This window comes from Camarhynchus parvulus, chromosome 10 (genome assembly GCF_901933205.1).
Source record: "Camarhynchus parvulus chromosome 10, STF_HiC, whole genome shotgun sequence".
Lineage (NCBI taxonomy): Eukaryota > Metazoa > Chordata > Aves > Passeriformes > Thraupidae > Camarhynchus > Camarhynchus parvulus.
The window spans coordinates 6,119,419-6,141,399 of record NC_044580.1 but is presented as its reverse complement, the minus strand read 5'-3'; the positions used below and the strand labels follow the sequence as shown (position 1 = coordinate 6,141,399).

Here is a 21,981-nt window from a genome sequence, read left to right as displayed (position 1 = left end):
TCATCTGCTCCCATCAATCCCATTTTGTTGCTAAGTTCAGTAAGGTTCACCAGATTTACTCTACTGATTAATGGACGCTGTTTGGTGGAACTCTGCTGCTTTAATGCAGGATGACATCTTTAGAGAATTATGAGACAGGAAGCAATCTTTCTACAAATGCACATAAAAATATCACAAAAGTTTGTCTAGACTCTCTATAGGCAAAAGAGGTTAAAGATCATATACAAGTCAAAGCCATGAAACTTAAGTTAATTATCTTATTTATGCTCAAGATAGAGCAATAAATGCAAAGAGGCACAGACAAAGTAAGACCTATCAGTCTCACTTTGCTACTACAGACTTTTAACCTGTAATCTTTTCCATTCAAGTGGGTAAAAATTTCTGTTTCTCTCAAGACTGAGCCTGGGAGTATCAATAGATGCTGTTTATACCTACTTCCCCTACAAGGAACAAGAGTATACACTTTTCAGAAAAGAAGTGCTTCTTTCCCAAAGATGAACTGCTTTTCCTCCCTTCCTTTCCAGAGCACACATGGTGGCCACACACCTTGTTTGTGTAACATACACTCAATGGACTCTGATACCTGTTTATCAAAATACCACAAATCAAGAACTGCATTGTCTTAGGAACATGAAGGGGTTTTTAATTACATATATAAAAATTCAGTGTGTGCAGAAACCAACACCAAGGAGGTCAACGCCATGGGGCGAAACAGGTGGCCCATAAAATACATAACTACATTGTGGGAAAACAAGCCTGGAGAACAGGGCAAGAAGGCAGCCAAGTGTTATTTACAGGGTAAAGCAACATACAGCCCACCCCTGGGAAGGAAACACAACTCCTACACACAAATTTGTATATGCTCTACAGATTTTTTAAGCGCATATATGTAATATTGCTGAAGTCACATTTAAAGAAAAGTAGTGATAGTTACTAGTTCAGAACCACAGAAACTATTAATGATAATATAGGTAACTAGAATGATTTCTGCATCAATTAAGACTTTGCATGGTCTCAGTAAAATAAGAAAAAAAAAATCTTTTCACCATTCCTAGATTAGACCATGTTCTTTTCTTAAAACAGTGTTAAAGAATACCCATGTCAAATTCTGCACAAATATCAAATCCTGAAATTGAACATCTGCTGCCAGCAAAGACAATGGCAATTTTTATGTTGCTGTGTTTTTTTCTTGACGTTTTGCTAGTTAACCAAGGCTATATTGTAATAGCCCATGCATCCCATCATTCCAGACAGGGAAGTCTGATCTATCCCTTGCTGAAAGAGGAAGTGTGTGCCTAACCAATCTCTGACAGGCTTCTGGAAATCTCTACTTGCTGCATGTGCAACTGTACACATGAAGTGTTTGCAAAGTGGGTTCAGAAAAGGCCTTCTCTTCCAGCTGTAACTAAGTTTGAACTCAACCATTTCAAAGTTCCAGAAGTTATGATAAGTTCTTTTACCTCTTATTTCTAGGCATGGCTGAAATGTCAAAATACAATGGGAAAGACTGTTCTGTGGTATTTCCAGCTGGGACTTGAAGTAGGCATGTAATAAATCTCACAAAGAAGGTCTGTTCTTGTGAGATTTCCACCACAGTTTTGCAGACTCAAGAGGTTTGAACAAGCTTTTTTAAAGCATTTGAACTTTTGGCTGCTTATCTGAACCATTTGTGGCTGCCCATCGCTGATCTATGCTTATTGCTGAAGTGTGGCTTGGCTTAGAGTACTTTTTAAGGAATTGTTTGGGGAAATGACACATGCAAAGCCCATACACCTGGGAATGACCACTTCTGCGCCATGACAGAATTCTTCTCTTGTTTTTCAACAGAAACACACTCCTCTACAGAGAAATTTCTGCTCCTAAACTACAGCCCTTTCAAGGCACAAGCACACAGCTAATAGCCAAGAGCCTGACCTTGCAAAGCTGCTCACTGCTGCTGGATTTCACTGCCTGCCCCTGAATGTCTCAACATCCCAGTTATGAGGTATGTGTGAATCTTAGGAGATCCTGCATGTTTCACCTCAAATCTACTTTTTTTTCCTGAAATAAGCTGTTTCTTACATCCTCTTTGTGAATCAAACTCCAAACCCACTCCTGGCAGAGGTGATGGTGAATAATGCCAACTACAGTAGCAAGCATTTGGAAGAAATTAATCTGTACACTTATATAAACTGAGAAGGTAACAAAATCCATTCTTTACTCTCCAGCCCTAAAAAGTCTGTGGTAAAAAAAAATATCTCCAACATTTTCCACATTACCTGCTTCACTTCTACATCTCATTTAACATGTATAAATAAGCATAATAACATTCTACAGTTATAACCTTCAGCTCCAAAGCTGCTTTTAATTCTGCAGAGGACTAAATATCAGTGCAAAATAATCAAGAGGATAGTGCTAGAGTTTTCACTGCAATGTCTGTGCTTTATGCAGTGGAACTGCACTGGATGGTAGCAGCTGGGCAAAATGATGTCTTTGAGGGTATAATGGATTTAACAGCACCGTAGAAAGAACAGATCTGTGAGGAAAAAAAAAGGCAGAAAAAAAAAACCACTGCCATTTCCCTATAGCAAAATCTCTGCCCTTCACACTAGTACCTCTGCTTCTCCTGGAATCGTTCTGTCCATACTATGCAGGAGCATACACTGAAAAAAACAGTTACAATGACACAGATTAAACAGTCTATATTTTTGCCTTCTTTATAAAATCTATTTGAGTCATCTGAGGGCGGAAAATTTTGCAGACCTTGTAACAAGAGTATGATCAGCCTTTTAAAGTTCTGTGATACAGCAGGTACCTGCCCTACTTGTGAAGTTCCTGCTCCATCTCAGCATCTAAACCACATGGAAAATCTTCTGAGTGTCCAAACTAATGCCCAGCCTGTGAGCCTGACATTCCTGGCTCTCAGAGGTACTATCACAAAGTGATCTAAAGAATGAAATCATGAAGTTATGAATGCAATCTTACAGCATCACTGATAAATTATGTTATCTGTCAAAGCAAAGACAGACTGAAGGCTGGACTTGCCTACAGATGAAACTGATATGCAAGCATCCACAAGAAGGACCAAAATATCAGGCTCTTCTTAGCCCATGTTTGTAAGCCTCTTAATGAAAGCATATAAATATCACCACTGAATAACAACTCTGAGCCCAATCACGAAACAAGCTAAATCATGAAAGCACTGGTTTTACTGCTTTCATGCAGAGAATCTGACTCATTGGAAGAAAATTAACCCAAACATCCACATTCACAAAATACAAGAGCCTGAATCAAGCCTGCTTGACTTTATGAAGTTGTTCCCCTCTTTTCACACCTATGAGATAATTGGTTTATGGATTGAACTTAAACCCAGACATCAGGCTTCAAATCGATATCCCTTAACAAAACAGTGGGGAAACTTTTAAGAGTCTGAATCTTGAGACTCAGCACTAAGCAAGAAGAATAATAAATCTCAGCTCACTCAATATTTTGGGAAGCTCAGACTCAGAGCCAATTCTAAGTCTGGACATTTGGCCATGTACCCACAGGCTTGCCCTTTCAATGCATTCTTGTATCTTAACAGAAACTCAAGAAGCCCTTGGGATCATTATTTTTTTGTTTGCTTTTGCCTGTTTAAAAGACCAAGAATAAACATGGAAAATAAGATTACTCCTTTTATGGCTATACAGATGTGTATTTTTAAAATTCTGATGGTCTTGTTTTAGAAGGTTTGGCAGGATAAAGATACTGAGAAGCCTTACCCTGTCACTCCATTCTGTAAGGAACCAGCTCTTGGCACAGGGGCCCATGTCGCAGTTCTCGATGTCATTTGGCCGCAGCTTCATGTTACATTCCTCATCATCAACAACGTCCCCAAGGTTGCTGACACACTTCACATCTCGAGTCCTCTGCCCCACTCCACAAGGCACTGAACACTGGGACAAAAGGGAGGTTGCATCAGGACTCTGTGCAAGGACTGCAGTGGCTTACCAGGGAGCTGGGACTAGTTCATTCATTCCTGCTAAGATCTTTCTGGTTAGGAAACTGATAGTCATAGTCAAGCGGGGATTTATTGACCTAGGATTTGCTTATTTCCAAGGTTTTTAATATTCCACTTTGTTTTAAACAAAACCAAATTGATGTTTGATTAGTGATCCCTGGAAGAAAATCTGTATTCTTTCTGAGGTGTTTTACCCCAAACGAATGGATCCTACTTACTGAGGTCCACTCAGTCCTGATCTGCCACTCGCTGCAGATCTTGAGCTGGCAGGTGCTGGTGGTGTCGGGCTTCTCCAGGTGCTGGCAGCGGTACTGCTGCACGGTCAGCGTGCGGTTGGCGTAGATCTGCCGGCACAGGATCTGCCGGTGCTGCATCCCCAGCCCACACGTCTTGCTGCACTCAGACCACTCCCCTATATCCCAGCTGAAGTGAAAAAAAAAAGGTTATCTTTGTTCCACAAAGAATTCTCTAACACTGATCTTAACAGAATTGAAATGACATGATTCTTATGCTGGTCCAGAATCCTATAAAATCCCACTTCTGTCTCTGTGTGTGCAGCGATCTCTTTGAGGCACCATCACACACTTGTTTACACAGCCTTCCTGCAAAGGCTGGGAATTATGAGCATGGATTCAGATTGCACAATTCATGGTCTCAAGACATATTGTAAATGTTACTCAAGCCTGTAACAGCTGCTTGGTTTTTAAAAGAATCTGTCTATAATATATATTACTGCTCTAATGACACTTCTGAAAATATTTAATATGTGCTGTATTTTTCTGCAGCAAAGGCTCTAAAAAAGACAACACAAAAATCACAAAATGCATCCACGCATTCATTCTTCAGTAAAACTGAAATAGAAAATGATAAGCAATGAACAAATAGATTTAACTTTAGAGACTGAAAAAATTTCTAGATAGATCCTTCTCATTCCAAAATTTCACTGTATTTATTCAGTCACCTTTGTATAAATATGTTATTTTCCATTTTTTCTTTACAAGCACAAAGACACGGACACACATTTAAAGGAAGTATCTAAATTGTTTACACATTTTATTTCAGAACTCTTGTGTTTAGAAACTCAAACTACTGTCCTACGTAGAACAGCCCCCTTGACATGCAAGATCCCAGTGATATTGGCTTATTTCACTTAAGTTATAGTATCTTACAAAGCAGGGCATGGGAAGAGGTTGCAGGCCTCCTCTTCTGGAATGGGTTTGGTGCTGCTGTCACAGTAACCCTCGGGTACCTCCTCGTGAGTGACTCTGTTGACGCAGTGGAAAATTGGGTACTGTGATCCTGAAATGAAACAGTCAATTAGGTAAAGAACTGCAATAACAGCAGCACCCAACATTGATGCAGAAAGGAAAAGCGTAAATTGACAACAGGAAATACAGACAAAGGTTTTATCCAAAATTTCCAAATATAAGAGCTGACAGGAGGTGGTAGCAGTTTCTACACTGTACAAATTCCAGCAGATCTATTTGCTCAGTCATCTTAAATGGAAATCTAGGACAAGAGATGGTGGCAGTTCTCATGGGAAGCATTTTCACTTTGTAAAAAAAAGATAATCAAGTCTTTTTCTAAGCCAGTTTTACAAATGTGCTTTGAAATCTCTCAGGTTTCCATCAAAACTCTTAATTTAGCCTCCCTTTTCTTTAGGTAGCACAAAAATAACTTATTTTTTCTTCTTGCAACTTGGAATTTCCTAAGGTCATTTAACTTTGGTGGATCTTAAAAAAACAATTAAAAACCATCATCTACATTTCTGCATGAAGAAATAAAGTAAAAGGAAATGGAAAACATAGAAGAAATAAAAAAGCAGAAAGTGTCCTATACTGAATGACGCAAAATGAAAACAAAGCCTTAAATAGTACAGATTTTTTTCCTGATTTTTCCACTCCTTTCTTTGTCAGCCTGTATAACCTAGTTTGGCCTGAAATGCCTTAGGGCCGTCAGAGAGTCAGGGGCATCTCACAGCAAGATCACAATAAATGTTCATACATTCTCAATAGTCTCAGGATTTGGCTCTCAAGGTCCAGTTTCTTTTGAATTTAACTTAATCAGAACATGCACACATTCTTCATATAATGGGAAAAGAGACACTTATTTCTCGCTCTCTGTTGCTAAATTTCATGGAGTAAATAGGAGGCTGAATTTAATTTTTTTATTTTCTCTTTTTTTTCTTAAGTCCTAGAGTTTTGCTGTCTTCATTTTGACTCAGATTTCATTAATACCACTGCCAAGAGTGACTAGATTTCTGCAGAAAGAACAAGAACCATATGCCAATGTTGATAAAGGCCACAGCATACACAACCAAGATTTCTAGAATGGAAAGGAAGAATACATTTACCCTGATGTGTTCCTGCAACTGCACCAAAAATTACCTGATTTGGATACTGAAATTCACCTTGAGTATGGGAACTCAGTCACTCAGTAGTTGATACAGACTGATTGCTGCTAGCCAATAATCAGACACAATTATGGATTCTGCCTAGATGACTTGTAGTAAAAGCACAGTGTGCTTAAATGCCAACTAAAATATTTTTCTCCACAAAAGGGCTGACTTAAGGAAGTCTGAATTTTACTGGTAGTATTTTAGCTCTAGTATTTCTGCAGTAATTTCTCCAAGGAGTTTTCTTTGTTTTTAACTGAGAAGCAATTTTGATTGCTATCAATATTGCTGGATTTTTTCAGCTGTCTGTAGCTATAACATGCACACCCATCTGGCCTTGGACCAAATTTACAAAGTGTCTTCTCAAACTAATTAGGAAGCAAATGTTCTACATGTAAATGAACTGGTGACAGTCAGCTGAGCTCCCACACTGGTACATGTTTATTTTAAACCTCTGCAGTTTTTTGGTATGGTGGTGGGTGGCTATGCACAGTACAAAAAATTTCACTTTTACCATCAAAAAAACTTATTCTTCCAAGTAATTGCTTCTGTTCTGCATTATTGAATCTGTGGTCACTGTGAATGTCTGGCAGCAAAGCTTAATCTCTGCAGTATATACAAGCAGTGTATGCACCACTTCCCAAAAGCTCACCAGGCCCTTTCCATCCCTTTTCCTTCCCACTTCTTCCCTGTTAAAACCTCAGGCTTCTGTAGTCATATCAGTGCTGCTCCAGCAACATCCAATGAGACAAGGATCTGTCTGATGAAATGCCTGTGAAACCTTCCCATGAAGGTCAGAAAACTGTTGACAAAGACAAAAACAGCACAGTGGGTGTATCTGATAAAGCTGGGGAGGCAAAAGGAATGGTAAAGAATGCCAAAGGATGTTGAGGAAAGTAGCTGTGCATCAAGGGCATGGGAGAGAGCAGCTTGCCATAAATGCTGAAATATTTCCTTTCAGAGACAAATGCCATATCTTTCCTTACAGTTTCCACACTTCCTATTTCTAATTTTGCTGGTTTTACTGATTTAAATACAAGCACAGGTAATAGTAGTGATGTGACCTTTGGTTGCACAGTGAACAGAAAACAGCAGGTCTAACAATGTTTTGTGCATACACAAAGCACTTACCTTTCCCACATGTAGTAGTGCACTCAGTTTTCCCAACCTGTTTCCAGTTGTATTCTCGGTTTTGTCTTGGTGGTTGCATAGCAGGCACCTGGTTTTCTGGCTGATGAGAAGGAAATCTTCCTGGCTGAATAACTGGAAAAGTTCCAGCTGACTGTCCAGTGAGAATGTCTGTCTCTCTATGCAAATCCTCAGACTCATGACTTGTACCTTCTGGCATTCCTAACTGACCATTCAATGGCTCCCCTGATGATGGACAATAATAGAAAAGTAAAACAATGAGCCTATTAGTCTTTGTTTTTATTCTCTAATAATTAGAACTGGAGAATCACTAAACTTGGAAGCAGCTTTAATCTGCTATGTAGAGACTGCCTAATAGTGACCTGCAAAGATTGTGTTGCTTTAAACTAAGATAACCAAATCTTAGCCAGCAAGTACATTGAAAACTAAAAACTGAAGAATCTCCAAAGACAACGTAGAGTTAAAGCACCCGGTGTCAAAATTTCCCAAAGCATTTTTGTTTTGTTCCATGCTCTGCATTCTGTGCCTCCCCATGTCACAGCACAGCTGCTCCTCATTATGAACATACCAAACACTCAGAAATCTGTCAAAGCAAGTCACGAACATTAAAGTGAGGACCAAATTCACTTGCAAAGTTTCTCCTGTCCTTCAGAACTTCCTAGGTGTGCACACAGCACATACTCACAGCTCAGGCAGGGGCTGCCCAGATTCTTGCTTGGGAAGAGAACACTGTTCTGTTTGATCCTCTCCAGTTGTAAGGGAAAAGGGGAACTGTGGAGGGTTGTTTTAAATTATCTCAGAAAGAAAAACACTGTGAAAATAAAGATCATGTTCTATTTCATTTCTGAGACATGGTTACAACACTCCTACTCAAAGTAGTAATCTTCCCAGCTAAAGCATAATAAACCCTGCCAGTTTTAATTCACTGAAGTTTTACCAAATCGATGGTGAGTTCTAATTTAACATGTAGGGTGAAATTCTGGGCCTCTCCCACATCAATGACAGCATTTACACTAATTTATCAGTATGACTTTCTCCATTAGCTTATTAAGTAACAAAAAGTGTTTGATAAAAGGAAATGGTGACATTTTACCTGGCCTCCTGTGAGCAAGCAACTGAGGACTAATGACATTGTCTCCTGGAATAATATATTCATAATGTATACCAGGGTTAGGCTGCTGATGAATCATCTAAAAAGAAAACCAGCATACATTGAGTTGTTCCACTTGTTATGCTACTAATACTTAAATATCAACTTGAACTGATCAGCTACATAATGTTATTTATCACTGGTTGGGATAGAAGCAATGGTTAATGACTGTCTCAAAAAAATGCAAAAATAAGAAAATACAAGTTACTGTTTGCAAAGAAAAAAATACAAGCTCCTCTGTTTGCAAATTGAGCTAGTTTTTGATGGCAGAGAAACTGTTTGTCTAAATCTTCTTTGAAAAACCTAAGACTGTCATGCTTGGGCCAAGGTGTGCTGTGGGCTGTGCCAGCCATGGCCTCCCTCCTCAGCAAGGGGAGCAGCAGAGGCTCACACCAGGCCTCAGCAGCAGAAGAGATGGTCCTAAGGTCATCAAAACACTCTCAGATAGCAGGGACTTGACAGACGCCTGAGGAAACAAAAGCAAAGAAGAAACAAAGCAGAAAAAACAAAACACCACAACCCCCAGCCCTACACATGCAGCCTACTGCACTTTTACAGGTTCCCCAGGGGCCCAAGGAGACCCCTGCAGACAGCACACACTCACTGCTCTGTGTCCCTGGCAAAGCTGCTGCTCCTTCCACACCTGCAGCTCCCTCAGCACCCATGGAGCCCCAACAACCCACCAGCTCAAACTGGGGCCATCCTGCTGCCCTCCCCAGGAGCACTGCCCAGCAAAGATCAGGGAACGGGTCCCAAAGGCCCATGGACCTGCTGCAGCAGCTGAAGATCGCCTGCAGCCCTCCTGCATCCTTCCAAATTCATCTTCAACTGAACCAAGATGTCTTACAGCAACCCACAATTCCATCAATGTGTTCTTTATGAAACACAGGCAGGAACCAGAAGGTTTTCTCCTTTAATTGTGAAAATGAAGCTCAGGGTTTTCAGAATGCTGCTGCACAAGCCCAGGTGAGCTGACAGGAGCATGACTCTGACAGTCACTGTTACACTGGGTGTGCTTGTTTAAGCAATTGGGCATAATAGGACCTGAGAAAGATACGACTTTAGGACAGCTTTTATAAACTGTTAGCAGCACACTCCATTCCCAACTGAATTCTGCTGCACTGCTGCTCTGAGCCTGAGCACACCCACACTACAAATGCAGGGGTGTCATGAGCTGATAGTTCCAATGCTTTAGCTCTGATTACTTCAGTACTGCTACTACTGACACTTATGAGTTCTAGCCTGAACTCTCTGTGGAGATTAGTCTGATAAAAGCCTCAGACTATACTCAAAGTACCATTTAAAACCAAACAAAATCAAATCAGAACAAAAACAAACAAAAACCCAAAACAACAAACCCACAAGCAAACACCAGAGCTGCCTCTGGTTCTTTGGTTCTCACCAATGAATCTCATGGTTTCATGGACCTAGAAGTAAAATGTCCTGCTATCCTAATGGCCCAGTGACCCAGCAGAGGACAACTAATGCTTCAAGGCTTCACCAAATTCACATCTATTAATACCAACTAGGGATTCAGACTTCTGTTTTAACTTATGTCAAAATCACTCTTTCCTTGCCAAATATAATAGTTGTTCCTCTAAATGCTGTGCCCCAGAGAGTATTCACTTTTCTGAGCCAGCTAATAATGCACTGCCTGCAGTAATTTTTTTTAAGGTTGGGTCCTTCCAATGTCACTTTCTTATCCAAAAAATACACCCTCTTTGTGGTCCTGAGAGAACCAAGAACTGTGAACTAACTTCAGCAGCAGAGTACACTTCCCCTTCCAGAGCCAGGACCTTGTTCTTTAGATGGTTCCAGGAACAACTTCCCAGTGGTTCCCATGTGATGGTTTTTCCATCATATTTCTCAAAACAACTGACAGGCATATTTTAGACAGAGCTTAACTGATGAAGTCCCTAATTAGCAAATTGTTCCAGCTTTCCTGCTGGAAAATACCTGAAATGATAGAACAGTTTTGCTTTGACTTAGTGGACCTAAGTCTTTGTAGCAGTGTATACTTCCCACTTGGACAGAACTTGCATCTCTTTTTCTTGTTACTTATAACCTCCTGTACATCAGAAAGCTTTTCACTTTATATTTCAGAGTGGAAGAAAGACAGCACGATCTCAGAACAGAAGCCATTTGGAGTTCCCATTTGCAAATCTCTTCATTTTTCTACACAGAATATAGACATCATGAGTATGGGTGAATAGAGAATTACATGACTCAGGCACTGTAAGATGAAGTCTGAAAAAAGACATCTGTATCTGCTTGGCTACACAATTTAAACCTGGGAGAGATGCTGTGCCATACTTAACATTGATTTTCTTGCATGTAGCACTATTCACCTTTATCATCCCACAGTATATTAAAAAAGGACTAAACTATCCTTTAAACTGAATTGTAGCATGCCTCCTGTCCACCAGAAACATCTCTGATGAGAGTCCTGTCAAATCAGAAGTGGCAATCCACAGCAGCAGCCACAGAGCAGAGCTGGCAAAGCTACGCCCACTATGGCAGCTTTCTTACACTCCCTAAGCCTAAACAAAAACATTACAATATCAAACATCAAAACAAACATCAAACAACATCAAAACTTAAGGCTTTTTTATGATACTACTTTGGAAATGTTTAATCCATTTCCTAACCCATTTCTCTCTGGGTCATTACGTACTAGGCATTAATTGGCTGAACATAAAAACTCAGGGCCAAACCTCAACTCACAAACCCTGCAACCTCACAAAAACACAAACATCTGAAAAACAGAGTCTGCATTGCACAGTTTAGGAGCCCAGTTGTTTATTTTTCCAGGCTTTTCCCAGTCATTCATTACAATCAATTGGAAGTTTGGATTAGTTGGACTTGATTATCTTAGAGGTCTTTTTCAACCTTAATGATTCTAGTGTTAGCATAATTATTAGATTGCTTTATTAGACACCATATAGCAGATGGGAAATAACTTTGCCAACATTTAACTTTTCCCAGCCTAGTAATCAGGGTAGTTACTATTAATTTTTCTATGGAATTATCCAGCACATTCACTTTTCTACCTTGCACTGCACTCAAGGACAAAATGCCTGTATGAAAGAATCATATATTCAGTTAATTTATTTTTTTCAAGAAATGAATTTTACTGTATGGGAGTGTATAATCTGAGAACACACCATTTATCTTGGAAGAAGTTGTAATCAATTCCAGTTATGTTTTTTATTTCAGTATGATGAACTAAGAACCCATCCCATCTGAAGTAAAAAGCTTTCTTAATATTTCTCCCTCTTAGACACAATTTGTCTTCTGTTTTCCTTTCTCAAATATCCATTATCTATAGTCTCCCATCACAGCTTCATATTAAAACTGCCCTGCTTCAAATCCTACATTCTATACGTTTATGGACTTGTTTCTTTTAAAGGAAACTGAGATGGTGAGAGGCCTTGTCTGGCTTAAGTATTTGCTTCTTCACTGTAGAATTAAACTATACCAAATTTGTTTCAAGAGGAAAGTATCCAGAAAAAATCCAGTTCACAAAAGAAAAGCCTTGAACATTTGTATGCCTTGTTTCTACTTTACTGAGCAAGTTTAATTGGTTTTACTGGATCAGTTAAGTCTGACAGCAAAAGGCTTGATGTAGATTTCCTATGATCTGGAGCAAAACAGATACCACAGCAAACAAGTGTTAAATATCAAAACAAACATTTCAAAATTGCAACAACAAAGTGTTGGTACTGAATACCACTTTAGTGTTGCGTGTTAACCACAAACTGAACAATTTCTTTTCCATCAGGAAGAATAATTTAAATACTAACTCACATAGACATCAAGGACTTCATTTGTTGGCCCATCAGCCAGAAAGGACTCCCCTGCAGTGCTGGAGATCTCATTGGGGCGTCTGTAGGTGAACATTGTGCCCCCTCCTTCGTACCTGCCCGGCCGGTCGATGGCCCAGTTGCCGTTGATGATGGAGCGTCCCGAGCGGCTGCGCAGGGCTGCAGGGACACAAACACAAGCACTTGTCACAGGAAAGCCCCTTCCCACATGCAGGGACACAAACACAACACTTGTCACAGGAAAGCCCCTTCCCAGTACACTGCTGACCAGTCAGCTCCCCAGAGCTGCATAGAACACTCTCAGCTATTCCTGACGCCAGGGAACAAAGCTGGTGAAAAGAACAGTTCTATTAGTAGTTGTAGGGAAAAAAACTCAACAAATCAAGCACAAACCAATCTTACAAAACTGTCTCAACACTTTGTATGTTTATGCTGTAGGAAAAGAAATAAAAATCCAAGACAGCTTGGAAACCTTTTTCAACAGTTTCTCCCAGGTGGCCACGTGACTCTCAGCCAGCCAGCAGCACACACAACACACATGGATGCCAAGGAAGTGGTTTTCCTGCACTTTCCTATTGCAGGGACTATTTTGGGATTTAGGCAGAACAAATCACAGAGTCAGATGCAGCAAACCAGTGCATTACACAATGTAGGAGGACCAAACAATGTAGAAGCACATGAGTACCCTGAGTTGCCAAATGTTCCTGTTATTCTTCATAATGCCCTTTGGCTGGTCCCTTCATTATTTTTTCACAAGATTTTTTTGTCAGAACATCTGCAGAGTCCTGACCTGCAGCACTGCTTGGAGTGCTGAGCATTCTGAAAAGGCCTGTAGGATCTCTTACATAAAGAAAGTGACTTCCAAACCAGATACTAGCCAGGGATTGATAAAATATGGATTCAATATCCCACTAGGCAGTGCCTTCCCTTTGTTATTATGGGCTAGTCACTGGTTTGGTGACATAGGAGCCTCTGCTCCTCCTCATTTCTACTTTCTTTATCTGTCTATGTGAATATAATTTTCAGTCCTTAAGGTCAGGAACTCCTGCCACATAGATGCATAATTTATGCAATATTACAGTTGCATTATTTTACATATGTAGATATATATAGATATATATAGATATATATATATATATAGGCTGAAACCCTATCAGACATTGCTGAAGTACACAGGAATGACACAACCCCTTCTTTAAAGGCTCTACTCACAGATTTTCAATTTTATTACAAAAGATTTTTCTTTTAAATAAAAACTTTAAAAGAGACAACAAAATACCCTTGGCTGTACCTTGCTTGGTAATTTACTTTTTAAAATCCAAATTCAAGGTACAAGCTTTGAACTTAAAAAAAAATTTAGGGTCAAGGACCCAGTTATTCCAGTTGCTTCTTCTTCACCCTGTCTCAACAACAGTGATACCCAGTTAAAATGCTCTCAACACTATACACAGCTATTTATGCTACTAGGAAAAACTTACATGCAAGGCCTAAATGATGGGAAATTAAATTTATGCTACTAATTCCAAAGTTACACACATTAGAGACAAAACTCTTATTTTTTCTACATATTCCACACATCTGAATTAACTTAACTAATCAATAGAAGTAGTCTTTGTGCTTTGCTGAAGGACTCAGAATGGAATGTCCCATGAGAAGGGACAGTGACACTCTTTGTCTTGTTAGGTTGTAAAATGCAAAACCTTTTGACTTGGAGGGGTTGCTGCTGACTACCCAACTATTTAAAATTTGCTTAATATTGACGAAATATTTTTATAAAAGTAAAAATGTCAATGAATTTAATGGCTTTGGATCAGACCCTGTAATTACACATTTTGAACTTTTATTTTGCTTAATGCTACATGCTTATTTTCCCAAGAGCTGCCATACATCCACTTGCTCCCTAGCTCTCATTTACTGACATGCCAACAAAACAATCTCTATACTGTGGACATTACTTGAAAAATATTTTATACAATAACAGCCATGGAAATAGCTTCATCATTCCTCATATTGTGCTGAGAGGAAAAATTACAGATCAAAAATACTGCACACAGGCTAAATAGGAAATCCAGTCACGTTATTTGCTATTTACACTTTTTTACTCTTTAATTCAAACAACTATGGATTAAAAACTTCTGCAAAATGTATTGGAGACTGATTTTACATTGGTTTATTAATGTGGAACACTTCCTTAACTTTATGATCTGAGTATTTTTTCTTAGATTGATGCTAAACAAATAAGATAAATGAATCATAAAGAGCTCAAGAAAAAAAAAGAGAGCTGGCTAAGATTGTTATTAATAATGAAGCTGTAGAAAGATGGCTGTCTGAAAAACTGAGCGCACATTAAACTTTCATTTCAAATCCATCATATGACACGTTTGAAAGAGGCCTCTCCATAAAAAGGGAAAATGTGCCTCTTTTATGTTTTGATCACTCTGCATCCACCACCTCAAGTCTGCCCCCTGAAGAATTTTTATGGTGCTAATATTTTTAGCCAAAGCATGAAAGATTATGAGAAGCTTTACCATTAAGTCCTCATGAGGAATTCCTCATACATGCTGTAGCTCATTTAATCTATCTTTCATCTTGGAAACAGCTCTTAACTAAAACTGTGTTGTTTACAGTGGCCTTCATTAATGTTTTGCACAAGTGATATGGAGTATTTCAGGATACAATTCTGATTAACTTCTCCATATTAGCAGTTTGATATATATTGTAAGTGTCTTGCTGAACGACTTCTATTTTTCTAACCATATCTGAAGAGAAATATTTTAGGTGTGGGTGTAGTACCTCACTATTTACAGTACATTTTCACCCAAAACAGGCACAGTACCAATAATGAAATGAAACTTCTTCAATCTGGCAACAGCACTAACAAGCAGAGCAATAGAGTATATTTTTCTGTCCTAAGGCTTTCCTGTCTGGGAGAACAGTGTCCTAAGTCCTACTTAATTGCTTTACAAGCCCTATTAAGGCTGCAGACAGACAGAATTCAAGTTCTTTCCCGTACACATGAAGTGTCTCCCATTTGTCCTGACCCACAGAGAGTGGAGCAGGGAGCACGAGCTCCCCTCTCTGGGAACAGCCTTGCACTGTGGCCAGTGGGAATCCAGGTCAGGGCCTGGCTGCTGGAGTCAACTGCAAATGTCCCACTGGTGATTTAACCCAGGGAACCTGCACAAGCTGCAGAGGCACTCAAGGTGCAAGTCAAAGACTGAAAAGACATCATAAAATGTTCTTTGATAAAGGTCCTCAACAAAGGTACCTCCAACAGGCGAGTGGGTGAGATGGATGGGGCTCTCTCTCTCTATGCATTTGCTTTGCAGCTGCCAATCAAAAACCAAAGCATCTTACAGGCAAAGTGCAGCAACTATCTTCTTATTTTTACACCACAAGCAAAATTTTTACTTGACATATCACATTTGAAGCATTTTCCTTGTATTTTATTTTAACAAGCTTTTAAAGATTTAATCCTGTTGCTGTTAAGTTGAATTAAAGTGCAAGAATGCCTTGGCCATACCAGCTTTCTACAGAAACACCACTTCCCCAGCACCTTTAAACAAAGTGCCCAAACACAGCTGCAGTAAATAATCAGACTACTTCTGAGTAACCACTGATGAAAGAAGTTAAAGAAACATACAACTTCTCCTGTTTATCTTTCCTGCACAAAAATACATTATATAGAGCTTTCAGAGACAAATCTAAAATATTCACATACTGCCTTATAAAAATCAGTGCAGGGTGGTGCATCTTGTACAACTCAGCCCCACAGACAGCTTTTGGTGACATCTCCTGGGACATAAGTCAGTTGGCTTCATGGTACTAACCATGAGGAATGCAACAAGAAGAGAAACTTGGAAGGGAAAGGCTTGTTGGAAAAGTGCAGCAAATGGAAAAGTCCAGAAAGTGGAAAAGTGCAGCAAATGCACTGAGCTGGCCTTTACTCTGAGCAGCCATACCCACAGCCTGCTGACCAGAGCAACTCCTACAACCAGTGGCTACTTCTGACTGCATTCCATCTTGCAAGACTGACAGACATGAAGGAAGATGTGTTTTGTGATACTGAATAATTTTTTGGAATTTTTTGAAGGGTTTTTAATGTCTGAAGTTGTCTTCAAGTCCTTCTGGAGAAGAGAATTTTGGTTGTCTGCCTTTCTATACAATTACACCATAATACAGACCCCTATTCTTACATATATTACTTATTTTTTACTACATATACTACTGTATTACTTATTTTTTTACCTAGAAGAAACTTCAAAATCTGCTTTTTAGAAATCCAACAACCATATTTGCTTACAGCTTTGAGTAGCTTGGACATATGCTTATTTTGTAATGGTATTGCTGAATTTATCTGTGAACTGAGTAGTTGTCATAACTTTGCAAATTAAATATGACATAAATAGAATTTATTGCTAGCATTAGCATTCAAGCAATTGCCTAAATATTTTTATAGTAGGCATTAGATAAAAGTACCAGATTGCCAACACTATTAAAAGGAAATGATAATTCAAGTATACTATTATTTCCAAGGAAAGGTTTGCACAGTTTTCTTTCTTATCTAAAATATTAACAGCAGAACTTCAGGTCAACAGCATAATCCTGCTCAATAAGTTATTCAGATATTCTCCTTAGGGAGCTATCACGTAAAGAAATCCTGCTTCAAAGGGGAATAAATTTGAAACAGTGAATTTTATTAAACCAATTTTGCCAAGTTTGTCCCCCTTTGGCAGGTTTTATCCCTCCACCATGACAGTGTCAAAAAAAGCAAGTACAAGAGACTCCTGTTGCCTTAGGTCTAATTTAGTGTTGCTTTAGTTTTGAGAAAGAAGACATCTTTTGGGTGCATTTCCCAATGATTAAGAGAGCAGCAAATACCACTATGACTTTTAAAATATTCCAGATTTTTTTTTTTACCTGCAAAAAGAAAGTACTATTTATTTGCTTAAACACAATTATTTTGCAGTTAATCACTGCAAACAGAAATGCTCCTTTTCTGCACTGCAGCAAACAGTCATTTTCCATTTTGGAGGATCCATTGAACTACTGCTTCCCCAATTTCCTCAGAGAGAAGCTCCCACTCCTCTCAGTTGTGCCTGTTCCTTTTTGTGCTTGACTCCAAAAGCCCTGTTGATGTATCAGCTCAAGGAAAATCCTGGGGCAGCAAAGCAGAACAGACAATTAACTACTGATGCAAATAAATATTATAGGCTTTGAGAAAAAAGTCAGATTTGCCCTTTAGCTGTACAGTCTGTTCAGGCCCAGACACTACAGCAGGTCTGAAGTCTCCATGGCTTCAGTAAAATCTCCAAAGGAAGAGCAGGGTCAATCTGCATGGTACCAAATCTTGAGCCTCTGTCAGGAGAGGATGCAGGATTTCTCCATGTTTTTTAGCAGTTTTCCCTGATAGGTATTAGTAACAGCCCATGGAACAAAACCACATTAGCTAGTCTAGGCTTCCTCTTCTTTTTGTTGAGATGAGAAGCAAAATATGAGAAACCCCTCTCTGACTGCAGCATGCTCACACTGTGACTGCTGGGACCTTGGCACACAAGGTACTGCAAAACACACATAGATACATGACCTGACATGTGCAAAATGTGATCATTTGGCATTTCTTGTGCTTCAGTGTCACTGCTGCTCTCCCACACATCATCCTCAATCCCAGTGGGAAGCAGTGTGCAACACAGACCTTTGAAAACCGATATAAACAGTAGTGTTACTCAGCAAGGGAATGTTCTGCATCCTGTATTCTGCTGCTGCACTGAGACTAAACCTGTGTCTGTGTACAGCCTGGAGCTCTGGAAATAGGGAGCTCATGAAGCAGATTTGATGATGCAAGTAAAAACATTCATCAAAGCAGAATTTCAGCATTTTGTTAATTCTTGCACTGCAAGGCATAAGCACTCCTTATGAATTCCATCTTGGGTTTAATTTTCAGTTTTCTTCCTATTACTGTTTCCCTTCTTTAAAATTGCTCTAATAAATGCCTTTTCCCATTTTCCAAGCAGGTGCTCTTGAGTGATTGATGACTTTTAATATTATTATTCCTAAGTACAAAACTAATAACACTTACATGATTTCAAGGCTTTCCATGGGGACTAACTTATGCCAAGGCAGTAATTCTGAATGTTCAGATATGGCTCTAAATAGCAGAGAATTAGGGAACACTAAAGAATATTCTTACCCAGATCATATAATTAGTTTCTAAAAGCATTTATTGGAAGCCATACTACTAACATTTACCAGGAAAGTAAATTAAGGAATAAGAGGAAACCACAGATATGAAGTCAATCTTTAGGCTAGTGCTATGTTTATGAGGTCTCTAGCACAAAAATGAACCTGCCTAGTCCTCTTTAGCATGACAGGCTTTATGAAAGTCAGGGAAGTGTGAAGGCATCAATGGTCTCTGCTGTTCATGACATATGCAAATATTGGCACTGCATCTCAATAACCACTACAACTAAATAGGCAACAACCCAGCTCTTCATCAAGGGTGCTTCAATTTCTACTTTGTATCAAAGTATGGACTACAATGGGTAAAGAACTCCTGAACAATTGTGCATTTTATGAGCCATCTATTACAGCCCCCTATACTGGGGGGAAGTGCAAGACAAGTTATCATAAGGCCAGCACAACATTTGTTGAAGTTAAGAATCATTCCAACAACATCTGAAAATGAGCAGATTCCATTATTCTGTGAATGACCTAACCTAAAAGGACTTACACAATTAATGTACACAATGACAGTACATGATAAGAATGATGAACTTCCCATTTATTTTTACCTAGTCATTTTCTATAATTATATATCTCAAATATATTTTATTAAGTACTATTAAAATAATCAATAAAAATCTCTCTCTCTTCTAACTTGAACAAAAATTTCCCTTGAGTTGAAGGGGTAGCAGTGGTTGACTAAATTCTCAACTTCACTAAAGTCTATGTAAATTTCCTTCTGTTTAGTTGTATGCAATTTTACTGTTGCCATAAAAATACTGAAGAGGAAGGACAGAAGGACAAAAATAGACTGAGAGGAATTAAATATTAAGAGAAGGACAACACTAAGCCCCAGAGAACTGGAGTGAGAATCATACATCTCTTGTATCTGTAACTATGTTAAATGTACAGCCCATTGCGTATCTACTATTTTGTTTTGGGAAATGCAGCACCTCAAAGGGAATGCCTACAGTTCAGAAGACTCTAGAAATTAATCAGTAGAGTCTAACTCAAAATTGTGGGGTTTTTTTGAATATAGAAATTCAAAACTCCTTTTCCCATTCTTACTTATACATTCTTAATTTCCTTCTGTAAAGAAGGCAGGACATAACTGAGGTTACAGTTTCTAAGTGGCAGTCTCAGAACATCAGCTCTTATAGGGCATAATTAGAATTTTTGTCTAAGCCCAGTAAAAAAGCAGGGCTTGAATTCTTAGCAATGTATTTCCTACCCTATGTCAGTAACATCAGGAAATACTCTCCACTGGCAATAGCTGTAAATCAAGGATTTAGAAATAACAAACAACATTCAGGACTGGTAGTCTCCAACAGGGATACATTTCCAATGTAGCATGCGATATTTTAGCCATGCAGCTCCTGCTGAACCTGCAGATGATAGGATTTGTCTTAGTTATATTATTTCAGTAAGAATCTGGTTCTTGTATTTCAGGAGTTGATTGGACTGGCTGCTAATGGCTCTGAACATGATAGCTGAGCCTTCTGGCACAGTTCAACTGCGTATTAGTGAACCCAGCACAGAAACTCAGCACACATTTGGCAAAAGTCCTTTGGGTAGATAAATGCAATTGAATTATCTTCTAATCTAGACACTACTTCAGTCAGAGGGGCCAGATTAGTGAAGTGCACATGTGTAAATACCCCACTTTTTTCTCCAGCTGGCATAACAAAAAGTGGTTTGTACCTCCTTGCACTCCTGTCAACTGCCAAGAATTGGAATAATTGTATGACAGCTAAACTAAACCAGCAGATTGTGACATCTCTGCAGAAAAGAGCACTCTATCTCACAAGAATTAAAAGCTGAAGTAGAAACTGCTTCTTTTGTTTGCTAAATAGCTTTTGTTCCTTGCTATGAAAAACTAGAGCTAATGAATACTCCTAAGCTGTTTTGAATTTCAAGTGGAATTCCTCAAGAATTCTGGATGCTCTGTGTGGTGATGTTAAACACTGTAACTCAAAGCACACAGACTGGGCTGCAGGGCACAGCTGGGTCCCCTGGCTCAGACACGAGCTGCTCTGGCCCAGTGTCTGATACTGCTGCTCTCTGGAGGCCTCTCAGACCTGGTTGGTTTCAGGCTGGGCTGACACAGACACTGAAGCCCCAGGTATACTCAGGTCTCAGTGAATGCTGACCCTGGCATGGAGAAGAATCTGAAATGGTTTTCCTGTCCTGGCAGCAGGGTGGAGCAGGAGCTCCCAGGGTGTGTCGGGCCAGGCAGCCACGGGCCCAGCAGGACAGGCAAACTTCGCGCCAGGGGAGATCAGGGCACGGAGACTCGAGAGCAAACAGAGACCAGACTACAGGGAGAGAAGATGGGCTTTGATTAATTTAGTGCCCTTTAGGGTAAGGATACAGGTACTTTGATTCATTCAGTGCCTATTACAGTAAGGATACAGGCCACAGACTAAAGCAGACAGACTGCCTATGCCCAGCCCAGAAAAAATCATCCAGCTCTTCACTTATTCTCTCTTCCAATAAAAGTTGACAACGGCATGTAAACCTTAGTCTTTCACTTAAAACAACAATCATTTATTACAGATCCTTGGGAGTATTTGGCTCCTAGAGAAGAAAAATGACACAGACATTTGTGAGAGGTTGTCTCCCTTTACCTGAGTACACTCTGCCAGAAGAGGAAATCTGGCACAATAAGCTGGGTGGTCAGAGGAAAGCTGGAAGTACAGCACTGGTATCACTTTCTCAGGCATTATCTTCTGGCTATAAAGGCCTGGAGCAGCATCACTCATGTTATTGTTTATGTCAGTTCACACATTTAAATATAAAAAAGATGTTCTGGGATGGAACTGATTTGATATTTATTTGACAAAGCCATCAAACCATGTGAAACACACAACTGATACCTGGAGGGAAGCCCAGAAATCTATAGACATGACAAAACCAGAAATCATCACATTTTATTGATGGCTTTTATAGCTCCAAAACCAACAAAAAATATGACTGAAATATTTTACAAAAAGTAGCACAGGATCATTCCAAATACAGAGAGCATTTCAGAGTATCACATCTCATTCTGTTGCTGTCCTTTATCCCCAAACTACCTACTAAGCTAATGAAAAAAAAAATTCTTGATCAAACTACTCACAGAAACACAGGAAAAAATCAAGGGTTTGCAAGGTGTGAGTCTAAGCTCAGATCATCAGATAACTCTGGCCAATTAATGGCAGCATTTTGTCTGCAGCACAGATGAAACAGTGCAGTCCTGATTCCAAAGAGACAACAGAAGAAA

General features: G+C 39.3%; 1 protein-coding gene across 4 annotated transcripts in view; it reads right to left on the bottom strand.

Annotated features, from left to right (window-relative positions):
• The window catches only part of THSD4 (thrombospondin type 1 domain containing 4), a 190,709-nt gene that overhangs the window by 17,310 nt on the left and 151,418 nt on the right, over window positions 1–21,981 (bottom strand). For all 4 annotated transcript variants that reach the window (XM_030955315.1, XM_030955316.1, XM_030955317.1 and 1 more), the window contains 6 exons: window positions 12,481–12,656; window positions 8,617–8,713; window positions 7,506–7,748; window positions 5,149–5,278; window positions 4,198–4,402; window positions 3,741–3,914 (listed from right to left, as the gene is read on the bottom strand). In XM_030955315.1, coding sequence (XP_030811175.1) covers window positions 3,741–3,914; window positions 4,198–4,402; window positions 5,149–5,278; window positions 7,506–7,748; window positions 8,617–8,713; window positions 12,481–12,656 — 1,025 coding nt within the window. The remainder of the gene's footprint in view (window positions 1–3,740; window positions 3,915–4,197; window positions 4,403–5,148; window positions 5,279–7,505; window positions 7,749–8,616; window positions 8,714–12,480; window positions 12,657–21,981) is intronic.